General features: G+C 32.5%; 1 protein-coding gene and 1 long non-coding RNA gene across 2 annotated transcripts in view; one reads left to right on the top strand and one right to left on the bottom strand.

The window, feature by feature from the left end:
- Positions 1-10,031, top strand: part of LOC114293468 (putative disease resistance protein At1g50180) — a 91,598-nt gene extending 81,567 nt beyond the window's left edge. Inside the window, exons 3-4 of the mRNA XM_082909743.1 lie at positions 7,413-9,195; positions 9,668-10,031. Of these exons, the coding sequence (XP_082765869.1) occupies positions 7,413-9,195; positions 9,668-9,758 (1,874 nt within the window). The 3' untranslated portion in view covers positions 9,759-10,031. The remainder of the gene's footprint in view (positions 1-7,412; positions 9,196-9,667) is intronic.
- LOC145813772 (uncharacterized) overlaps positions 1-12,531 on the bottom strand; it is a 232,694-nt gene that overhangs the window by 210,634 nt on the left and 9,529 nt on the right. The window lies entirely within an intron of this gene.

Raw genomic sequence — 12,531 nt, 5'->3', positions numbered from 1 at the left:
TCAGCTAAATTTGGGGGAAATTAAAAAGACAACTCTGTAAGTTTGTGTAAGATTTTAGGATGGAAAATTTACTTATAAATTTTATTTTGAGAAATGGTGATCTATTTAGTCCCAAGATTTTTTTATAGACCAATTAGTTTCATTGATTTTAGAAAGGTAGATTTAATATATTATTTGAAAATTGAATTTATAGTTATACCTTATTTCTATTATGTTTCCTTCTTTTTTTTTTTTTTTTTCCTTTTTGTGCTAGAAGGGTAAGGTACACAATTTATGAGAATTAAATTTGGGATAAATTTTTGTATGAGAATCTTTTTTATTTGGAAAACATTTCAAAAGGAGTACAAAAATGACTTCAAATATAGAATTCTTCAAATATTTCAAAAAGATGTGAGATTCTTCAAACATTTTAAAAAGAGTACAAAAATTTCTCAGTAAGCTTTCAACAAATGTATAATTTCAAACTGTAATATTCCAATATAATACTCAAAAAAAAAATTTCTTACTGTATTTTTCTCAAACATTCCAATATAACACTTCAAAAAAGCTGTCACACCCCAAATCCGGGCATGACTGGCCGTGGCCCACAGGGACTCAGCCCAAGGCACACGTAAGCCTAAACATGAATCCAAAATCACGAAAAATAAATGTGATGATAGCCTAGAAATCAAAACCCACCAGTGACAAGTCACAAGTATAAATGGCAAAACCAACCATAACCAACTTCCAAAAATATATACTAAATGGAACACAAATTGCCCATAAAATAAAATAATTCTAAATAAAATCCCACCACAATGTATGCACAAAACCGACATAACAAGCTGAAACAAAATAATGAATGTCCTAGAGGTCCATGCAATTAAGTCCTCGCTACGCCATGAGTCCATTCTAAGTCCTTCTAACACCTAGAAGTGATAAACAACTAAGTCAGCTGATAGCTCAGTGAGTAGCAACATGGATAGTAAATACAGTTTTGAAAACAGGGTTCAATTCCAAAATAAGATTTATACCACAGAAACTAGATTGGCATACAGTTTGGTAAAGACAATCTATTTCAAAACAAAAGGCTTCACAGTTCAACAGTTAAAATACTCATATCTCTCAAAAACATGATAAATGACATTTTCCACTTAAAACAGATTGCAACATGAACACCAATAATTTTTTGGATACCAAGAAATAACATGTAATATGCCACACAGTTCTCAAGGCTATAAGCCTCGTCGGATCCAATATCGAACCAAGAGTCATCATTGGGGTGGCAACCCGGGCCTTTTCTCTAAGACGATCCAATTAAAGGTCACCTAGCCTAACCTAGGTCTTTTCCTTACAATCGTTGAGCACTGGAGTCATCACGGCCCAACCCGGATCTGTTCCCTAGTGGCTAGAGTCACCACACACAGTGGAATAATTTTCCTGGACTAAATACACAGATGGTCCCAATAATCAATACACATCAGTTTCACAAAACATGGTAGTTCACCATTATAAACATGAGACCAAAACAAATAGTTTACAGTATGCCAAGTTCACACATGTTTCAAAAATAATTTGATTCCATTGATAATATAATAATTTATCAAAACAGTTTAGTCCTGAAACAACAATTTAATTTTCCAACAGTTTAGGGTAGGGGAACATTTATAAAAGTATGTAGCATGAAACTACTCACCTGAAAATGAAATAATATAATCCTCGAATAGAGTAAGAAAGTCTAACTAGTGCCCTGAACTAAGTATGAAGATTACACATCACTACTAATTTAAAAATACTAAAGAGAATAATAAACTAAGTACCCCACACTAAAGCGCACTAACACAGCTCAATCCCACTCACCGTTACTCTTAAATAATACCTAAGTTCATGTTCTTCAAGGTCTAAAATTACCCAAGACATGGGTTCTGATCGAAACTTAACTAAAAGTAACTTTAACATAAGACAAAATTTTAAACAAGCTTTCCCAATCTAATCGCTAACTTTGAAAATTAAAAAACCCACTCCACACTGTTCGAAAAATTCCAAAACCCTCCAGATATCAACTAATGTATCCTAAGTTTCAAACCGAATTGGTTTCACTTGATTTGCTTATCCAAATAATTATTTACAATTAATTATATCGAAACAAGTTGTTTTCTGTAGCACTTTAAATAAATTGACGGTTCTCTAAGTATACATGAGAAATCAATGCAAGGCCAAAAATTTAAGGAACTAGACTCATAACCAGTTTTAATGATGTTGATTTGACAATTTTCGGATTTATACCCAAAGAGAACAACACTTCCGAACTTACTGTTTTAAACCAGTTTTCTGGACAGATTTGAACGCATCAGTGAATATAGATTTCGACTCTCAAAAATTATGAGAAAATTCAGATATACAATTCAATATGTAGTTAATCTACTGTAAAAATTTCAGTTCAAAATTCATCCGTTTGATATGATTACTTGATTTTTATAATTTGTGGCTCTGTGCAGAATTTCATACTCATAGATTGTACCCTCAACTTTATGTACCCATTTAATTCCTCAAACCACATAAAAGAAACATGATATTTACAAACATTGGTGGCCAAGTACTCCTACCTAACCCACGTTTCACTCACAAGATCCACCATTACAAGCAAAAACACCCATTGAATATAACCCATGCCATATACTTGTTCTTCATACATCCACCATACCCATTACACTATTTCACGCCAACTATTAATCTGATAGATATTCAAGCCACCTAATCAGTTAAGCTTTCATTCCTTCTTCTTCCAATGAATGCACAAAAACATATATACAAAATAACTGTATTCATAGAATATTGGTTTCTACCTTAAAGATGGAGTTATTCAAGCACCAAACTAGTTCTTCAATTTTCACCAAAAGCTACTCCTATCTCTTCTTCACGGATGCTAGTTGAATAATATGAGAGTTTAGGGTTACCCACACACTTTAAATAATCTGACTCCCTTATCCTTTTGCTTTTCTTTATTTATTTATTGTATTCACAGAATATTGGTTTCTACCTTAGAGATGGAGTTATTCAAGCACCAAACTAGTTCTTCAATTTTCACCAAAAGCTACTCCTATCTCTTCTTCACGGCTGCTAGTTGAATAATATGAGAGTTTAGGGTTACCCACACACTTTAAATAATCTGACTCCCTTATCCTTTTACTTTTATTTATTTATTTATTTTATTATTATTAAAATCTTACCTCTAAATTAGAGATTTTCACCATAAATTTATTTTAGGTATAAAAATTAATTAAAAAACCTTCCAAATATTTAATTTACACTTTAGGATTCACCACCAAAATATTTGAGATTGTAATATTATTATTATTTAATTATTTACTTAATTTTTATATTCGGGTTCTCACAAAAGCTCCTTAGTGTAGCACTCTAATTTAACACATAAAAAAACTCCTTAGTGTACCCTTCTCAAACATAACACTCTAATATAATACTCTAAAAAAATTTCTTAATGTAACACTCTAATGTAACAAACACACAAAAAAATTTCTTAGTGTAACACTTTAATGTAACACACAAAAAAACTTCTTAGTGTATTTTTCTCAAACGTAACATTTCAATATAACACTCTGAAAAAACTCCTTAGTATAACACTTTAATGTAACATACAAAAAAAAAAAAAAAACTCCTTAGTGTAACATTTTTATCAAACGTAACACTCCAAAAAAAATATGTAAGATTCTTCAAACCATTTCAAAAGGATAAAAGATTCTTCAAACTGTTCAAAAATGAGTACAAAAATTTCTTAGTAAATTTAGACAAATGTATAATTTTAAACTACGAGTGTTACGTTTGGAAAAAGTATATTAATGAGTTTTGAATATTTTTGTATGTGTTATGTTGGAGTACGTTACGTTAGAGTGTCACGTTTGGAAAAAATACACTAAATAGTTTTTTTAGTATTATGTTGTTAGGTTTAAGAAAAGTACACCAATGAGTTTTTTAATATGTTATATTTGAGTATTACGTTAGAGTTTTACGTTTTTGTTCGTAATGTGGGATTTGTTCCAAAATGAGGAAAAATTCAAAACTTCTATAGTGCGGATTGCCCAAATGTATAATTTTACATTTGAAAAAATTTACTTTTATCTCTGAAAAATTAAACCCAAACATATAATTGAGATTTTTCTATTTTAGTGGGATCTTTGGATTCATAAGGAAAAAGAGAAGACTAAGCAGTTCAAAAGATCACATTTTGAGATTTATTGGTGTTTCACCCTTTAAGTATAACAACAATTTGCTTACTAGTTAAAATTCTTGAGATTTGAAATCTTAAAATAATAATGACAACTCTAACATATATAGTCCAAAATGCCCTCATGATCTCAAAAATCCTAATTTTTATCAGAATGTCGTTTCTCTTTCGTGTGACCTTTTTACATTGTTGAAGTGATTTCAAAATTTTAAAATTTAATAACTTTTGATTTATATCTCAATTTTTTTGTAAAATTATATTTTTAGAAATTTCATTAACATAGTCTGACTTGGTTATCGAAATTTCACTAACCAAAATTTTACCAGCCTGTCTCATGTCAATAAAATTTCATCAACTTTTTTTTTTTTTTAATTTTGTATTAATCATGGATCATATTTTACAGATATTGATGAAACGATTTCAAAAACACAAATTTTATAAATAAAAAAAATATAGATCAAAAGTTGCATAATTTTGAAATTTTTAAATGAGTTAAAAAAGTAATAGGTGATATATGAAGCGGTATAGTGGGAGTATTTTTGTCACCGTATGTTTTGGAGAACCTATATTATTATTATAAAAAATTATGTTGTTTTTATTCTTCAAAAAAAATATTACTAGAAATAATAAGCAAAAAATCCTGTAAGTTTATAGAAACATATAAAAATATATTTCACAATTTTGACCTCCACTTTTTTTAATATATATTTTATGAAGGATGTTTTGTTATATGGTGAAAAATGATTCATAAAATAGAATTTTTATATACAAAATTCATACAAATTATATGACACTATTATTTTTGGACCATAAAATGAGTGTTTTATTCCTCTTTAAAATGGTCACAAAAGAAAAAAAAAATCATTTTATGTGAGTTTTTTGTATGAAAATTCTATTTCTACAACATTATTATTGAATATCGACCATTAGAAAGACTAAACTAATATTGCTATAGGTGAAGGCATAAGAAGTTTGGCAGATGAGAAACAACAAGAGTTGAGGCAATCATATCAGCATATTGTTGAAGAGGATTTTGTTGGGTTTGAGGAAGACTTGAACAAGGTTGTGAAACATTTGGTGCAAGTTGATGACTATACTCCTAGTCGAGTTATCTCTATTTGTGGCATGGGTGGTTTGGGGAAGACCACTCTAGCTAAAAAAGTATATCATCACAAAGATGTCCAGAGTCACTTTGAAGGTTTGGCATGGGTGTGCATATCTCAACAGTATAAAAGAAGAGATATTCTTCAAGAAATCTTCATCAATCTTGTTCCAGAGAGGAAGGAAGATGTTGTTAGGATGACAAATAATGAGTTGTTTGAGCAACTTTATAAAGTCCAGCAGAGTAAAAAATGCTTAGTTGTACTGGATGATATTTGGTCAATAGAGGCATGGAAGAGCTTGGAACCGGCCTTTCCAAATGGAAACACAGGTAGCAAAATATTGCTAACGACTCGTAATAAAATATTGCCTTCACAGATAGATCCATACCCTATCGTCCATGAACCCCAGTGTTTAAATGACAAGGAAAGTTGGTATCTACTTCAAAAAAAATCATTACTAAGAAGAGATGGTAAAGGTAATAGTAATCAGTCCACCTTGCTATATATTTTGATACAAATTAAATTATTTCAATGTTAGTTTTCATATCATCTGTGTGGTCTATTATCATCCAAAAAGATTAATGACCCACGGATTGAAATTTGGGAAAGATATGGAAAATACTCTAGCTCTACTGACCATAGGGTCGAACCAAATGTATTTAGAATATTCATTTACGAAAACTGCATAAAATTGAAAACTTAGGGATTACTTTACAGTGAGACAAAAAATAAAATTTTACACAAACATGCTTGCATCTCCATAATTTTACACAAACATTAGATACTTCCAGAGTACTATATTGTCTACATGATCTAGTATCGGCCAATGAGAAACCGCAACACACTAAATAGTCATCATTTGTCTCCTAACTACCCCACAAAGATGACTTAACATGTTTCATTCATAAAATTTTTTGCTATGCAATTAATTTGGAACACCATATAGACAATGACACATAATACTCTAAGACTAGTCACTAATTATTCATTAAAATTTGAATGACTTATGTCATGCACAACGACTTTGTAATACTAGCTCAGAGAATGGAATCTGAAAGAAGGTTACGGGTACATACATCACTCTTTCTACTTTTTTGTATGCCTTTTTATAAAAAGTTAAAAATCAACTAAAATAGAAAATTTCCAAAAGGGGCCACAATTCACTTCTTGCCCTTAACATCACTCTCTCTGCACCAAATGCATGCATGAATTTGAGAAATCCTTTTTCTTCTTCTTTGTTGATATAGAACTTTTGATTGAAAAGATGCATGTATCAATGTAAACAGTGCTGACTTTGAAGCAAAGTTGAGGAAACGGTTGTTTTGGAATTCAAAAATTGGTTGAAAAAAAGGGTTCTAAAAAACTATCCCTTAAAAAGAAACAAAAAAGGCTTGTTGATGTAGTAAATTATTTAAAACTAATGGATGATGCAAGTATCAGTGCAAACAGTGCTAACTTTGAGGCAAAGTTAAGGAAACGGCTGTTTTGGAATTCAAAAATTGGTTGAAAAAAAGGGTTCTAAAAAACTATCCCTTAAATAGAAACAAAAAAGCTTGTTGATGTAGTAAATTATTTAAAACTAATGGATGATTAATTTCTAAATATATAGTTTGTGTATAAAATGTTATATACTATCCCTGTTACAGTTGTTTATGGGGAAATCAACTTATTAAAACTAAAATTGATTAAATCTTACCTTTGGTCAACTTTGTCACAAAAATGATTCGATGGATGTGATTGTTAAATTGAATTATGCAAGTTTGATTAGTAATTTCATAACTAATAATTTGAGTTTTATACTTGAGAATACGAAAGTTCAAAATTTTTAAAATAAAATTTAAATTACTAACCGATTTGATTTTGCAAAAAAAAAAAAAAAAAAAAGCTTTAAAAATCAATTAACATTACAAGCTTGCTTTAGAATTATCTATCTATATATGTATAAAAGCCCATATTAAAAACTTGATTTGGTTCTCGAAAAATCGGCAAATATTCATTAGAATTTTTATTTTTGTTGTTTTATAGAATCTAGGCAATAATCTATTTTTTTTGTTGTTTTTAAATTTTGCATTTTGTTGTTGTTGTAGACTCCAGAGTGCTTGACACAAACATGGAGGCATTAGGGAGGAAAATGGTAAAGCTATGTGCTGGTTTACCATTAGCAATCATTGTGCTTGGTGGACTTTTGGCAAGAAAGCATACATTAAGGGAATGGGAGATGGTATACCAAAATGTTCATTCGCATAAATGGAATGACGACCCAACAAAGCATGACAATGGAGTATCAAAGGTGTTAGCTTTAAGCTACCATGACTTGCCTTATCAATTGAAGCCATGTTTTCTATATTTTGGTCACTTTCCGGAGGATTATGGGATAAATGCTGAAAGACTATATCACTTATGGATAGCTGACGGTATAATTGTAGATGATGATAGAGTAGGGGATGAAACAATAATGGATGTGGCAAAACGTTACTTGGGTGCACTAGCACAGCGGTGCATGGTTGAAGTACATGTAGACATGTATACTCAAAGGATCAATTATTGCCGCATTCATGACCTTATGTTGGATTTGTGCTTATCAAAGGCAAAAATGAATGATTTTCTCGAGATCATTCATCTCCAACGCGAAACTGATCTAGCTGATTGCTTTTCCACCACATCAACAACCATTACTCCTAAAATACGCAGACTTGCAATTCATTTGAGTAGGGATGTCGAAAGAGTTGTCTTTCCTGACTTGGAGACAACTAAACAGCTAAGATCAATATTGTTGTACGATCCAAGAATTCACTTGTGGCCTTTATCTAGTGACGAAAAGTCTTCAATAGAGTTGAACTCCCATGTCAAGTACTTCAAATTGCTTAGGAATTTGGATCTTGAAGGATTTAAGTTTGATGAAAAGTCAGTCGAATCAATAGGTAACCTAATTAGCTTGAGGTACTTGAGTTTTAGAAGCTGTTTCATACCTAAGTGGCATTCGTCTATCTGCAAGTTGAAATACTTGCAAACCTTGGATTTACAACATTGCGAGTTCAACCCAGGTGAAGTAATAGTCTTACATGGAATGGAACAATTGAGGCATATGTATATTCCTTGTTCTTGGGGTCCCAATGCTAAATTCAAATTTGATGGGTTAAGCAACCTTGAAACATTAGGAGGGTTTGACACAAGATCTTGTGACGTCAATGATCTGTGTAAATTGATCAATCTTTGGCAACTAGAAGATGCAACTTTCTCAGAGGAGGACAATCAGGACTTAGCGGCTTTCATCAACTACCTAAACATCAGTGCCAACCACCTTCAACATTCATCCTTATCAGTTGAATTTTGCAAAAAAGAAGAAGAGTTGACTTTTCTCAAAAAACAACTGTTAGGGTGCCACCATCTTTACAAATTGAGTATTAGTGGAATTATTCCCGAGTTACCAGAGTACTACCAGGGTTTCTCTCCCAGCCTCATCGAGTTAATTTTGTTTAGATGTGAACTTGAAGAAGACCCTATGCCAACATTGGAGAGGCTACCTAACCTACAATATCTCTATTTAGGTAGTGGTGCCTTTACGAGGGACAAAATGGTTTGCTCAGCTAATGGTTTCCCCCAACTCAAAACCCTATCTCTCTATCAATTGATGCTCTTAAAAGAGTGGGAGGTGGAAAAAGGAGCGATGCCCAATCTCTCAAATTTAAAAATTGCTTATTGCGAAGGACTTGAAATGGTTCCAGAGGGATTGAGATTCATTGCTACCCTCCAACGATTTACAATTAGAGGAGCGGACGATAAATTCAATAACAAGCTTCGAAGGGTCAATGGTAAAGAAGGAGAAGATTTTTACAAAGTACGACATGTGTCTTCCCTCAACATTATTGGGTAAATTTCTTAATTCTGGATAATCCTTTCTTTCACAAGAGATGAAACAACTGTTGGGTCTCTTATCATTTCTTTCACATCCCCCTCATTAATTCTTATCACAAAATTTGTTGATATATACATATATTTCTCTGCATTTTTGCCTTTATATTGGTTTAGGGGTGGACAAATTACCATAGAATAAAAAAATTAAACCAAATTGACATCTTTAGATTGGGTTTTTTTTTTTTTTTTTTTTTTTTTGAATACATTGGTTTAGTTTTGGGTCTTCAATTTGTCAATTTGATAGGATTGGATTGATTTTTGAATTACCTTTTATCTAAATCGAACAAACTTTGATAACCATATATATATATATATGTATATATGTATATTATAAGATTCAATTTATATCGGCATGTTTTTGCCTAATGGGTTTATTCTAATGGATTTGATTGCAACTAATCATTTCTCTATTTATTTTGATTTTCAGTCAATATGAAGAAAGAGAACGGGAAAGGAAAAAAATTTCCTGCCTATATGAAGAAGAAGAATGGGAAGTGAAAGAAGAAGAAGAATGGTAAGTGAAGAAGAAAACATTGGAAGTTAGAGTTGGAATTCATGGTACTTAATTTATTTCATTAGTTGTGGTACTAGATTTGATTTGCATATTAGTCTTCGTTTGGCATTGGCTTTTGTAGCTGGCTTTTTTGTGTTGGAACTTTTTTAGTCTCGTTTGGTTTGGCTTTTTTGATTTTTGTGAGAGAAAAAGTGTAATAATTATGGTTTAGATGTGACATTTTGTCTTATTGGCTTATGTAATCAATTTTGTCTTTTTGTACTTTTTTAACCAAAAATCTAAAACCAAACGAAGCTTTAAGCTTGAGTTAGATTTCACTATACTATTTACGACTGTTGACTTGTATTAAACAATATTTATTTTATGTTTGCGTTATATTTAAGTATTAAAGACTTGTTTATTTTAATTATTTATTATTAATTAATTCATTTTTTTGAATTGAATTGATTTGGTTCAAGTGCATGATTCATTTAAATTGGTTCCAAATTTAATGTCAACAAAAACTAAACCGACCCAATCACTCCCCTATATTGGTTCATATCCATTGGGATTTTGTCAATACATGGCCAGAGCAATAAAAGTTGAGATTTTTTATAATAAACAGTATAATAAGATTTTTTTATAAGAAAACAAACGAGCCCATAAGTTTTATTGTGAGGAGGACAACACGTGCAGAAAATACAACCAAATTACTGAATAGCTAATTTTATTTTTTTAACTTTTAAATACTAACTTTTAATTTTAATTTTTATTTTTTAAAAGTATTTTTTGGAATATTCTCGTTGAAATCTATTTAGTAAGAGTTCGTATTGAATATGCAATATTGAAGAAAATATTGTTTATTTTCAAATAATGAAATTTTTATTATTTATAAATTATCTTTTATAAATAGAGAAATTTCAAATTAAAAGCTAAAAATCCATAATTAGATGCTACAAAATGAAAAACCATATTTCATTGTTTGTAAATTAGAAAAAAAGTTCACTGTCTAGTGCCATCAAATAGAAAATTTTAAACTAGAGGCAAAATTAGCATTGGTTGTTAAAAAGATTAGGATAAAAAGACGCCTCATGCTCACTATCAAGGAGTGTTGGGACATAATTTTTGAATGACAACACGTGGCCGAGAAGTCACCGAAGTGCCAGCCGAGGTGCCACGTGTCCTGGTCATGACGCCGAGGTAATCTCGGCTAGGCCAAGGTTATCTGCGAGAATACCAGAATCCAAGATAAGTGGATAAGGGACAAGAGTCCTAGAATGGGAGAAGACTTCAATTTGGGTAAAGATGAGACTCTTAAAGAGTTTATTCTAATCCTACTGGGAGTCCAAGATTAGTAGTAATCCTAAGTCCATTAGAGCTAGGCTTCTATTGGGACTAGGATTGTGTTGGCTATAAAAGGAAGGCACCCCCATGGGTCTAAGGTATACTTTTGAGATTCTGTCTTGTGAGTTAGGCACTTTTGCTATCTTTGAGAGATATTGAGTACTGACTTGATCATCGGAGTGCCCTCGGGTGGATGAGCCACTGCCAGAGACTCTTCTTTCTGTTGCAGGTCGTTCGGGCTTAATCTATTCTGCCGGTGCTCTCTAGCTGGGTACCTGTTTGGCAGTGTGGTCGGAAAACAGCACACACAATTTGGCGCTGTCTGTAAGAACGAAAGGAGAATAGATGGCCAACAAGAGAAGGTTGGGGACGACACCCCTACTGAGAGTGGGAAACATATTGACCTTGACGTCGAAGAAGACAACTGCAATGAAGAGACTCGTGATAAGAATCACGAAGGAAAGAACGTCGGCTGAGAGGGAGACGCCCCAAAGAAGGCCGACCGATGCGAGTATTACAACGAGGGAGACCTCCAGGTATAGAAGGATAGATGCCTGCGGAGGAACGACGAGATAAAGAGAATGGCGGACAAATTGACGGACCTGCAAACGGTCGTCAATTTCTTGATGCAGAACAACGTCGTGCAGCTACTGTTCTCGCTACAAGATATGCCGATTCTAGCGGCCAAGAAAGACGCCCAGAAAAGGGGGCAGAAAATGGTTCCTGCAGTCCCTCAACATGGCGAGACCAAGGGACATTCTCACCGCCTTGACGGGAGGTCGGCCATGGAGAATCCCAGAAGACACGATCGCGGCCTAGATGATGAGGTCCAAGAAAAGAAGAGCTCAGTCTAAAGTGAGCAGATCCCAGATTCTAGAAGGCAAGATCTCGGCCCAGATGATTAAGTCCGAGAAGAGAAAAACACAGCCTAAGTTAAAGACTTTTTATATAAGGTCCACAAAGGAATAGGTGGAAGCCATGCAGAGGGCTGGAGAATGATGCTTGGGAGTTGGAATTTTCAAGCCCAGATCAATTTAACACTTGTTGAAATTTAAGAAAAATTTACAAGTTGAGGTTAAACCGAGGACGTGTTTAACACTTGTTGAAATTGAAATTTACAAGTTGAAGTTAAACTGAGAACGTGTTTAACACTTGTTGAAATGGAAATTTACAAGTTGAAGTTAAACCGAGGACGTGTTTAACACTTGTTGAAATGGAAATTTACAAGTTGAAGTTAAGCCGAGAACAAGACTGGTTTAACACTTGTTGAAATTTTGAGAAAATTTACAAGTTGAAGTTAAAACCGAGGTCATGTTATAAGAAGACTGGTTTAACACTTATTGAAATTTTGAGAAAATTTACAAGTTGAAGTTAAGCCGAGGACAAGACTGGTTTAACACTTGTTGAAATTTTGAGAAAATTTACAAATTGAAGTTAAAGCCGAGGTCATGTTA

This window comes from Camellia sinensis, chromosome 15 (genome assembly GCF_055761805.1).
Source record: "Camellia sinensis isolate YWXY chromosome 15, ASM5576180v1, whole genome shotgun sequence".
In the NCBI taxonomy this organism is placed as follows: Eukaryota; Viridiplantae; Streptophyta; class Magnoliopsida; order Ericales; family Theaceae; genus Camellia; species Camellia sinensis.
This window is presented reverse-complemented; position numbering and strand designations above follow the sequence as displayed.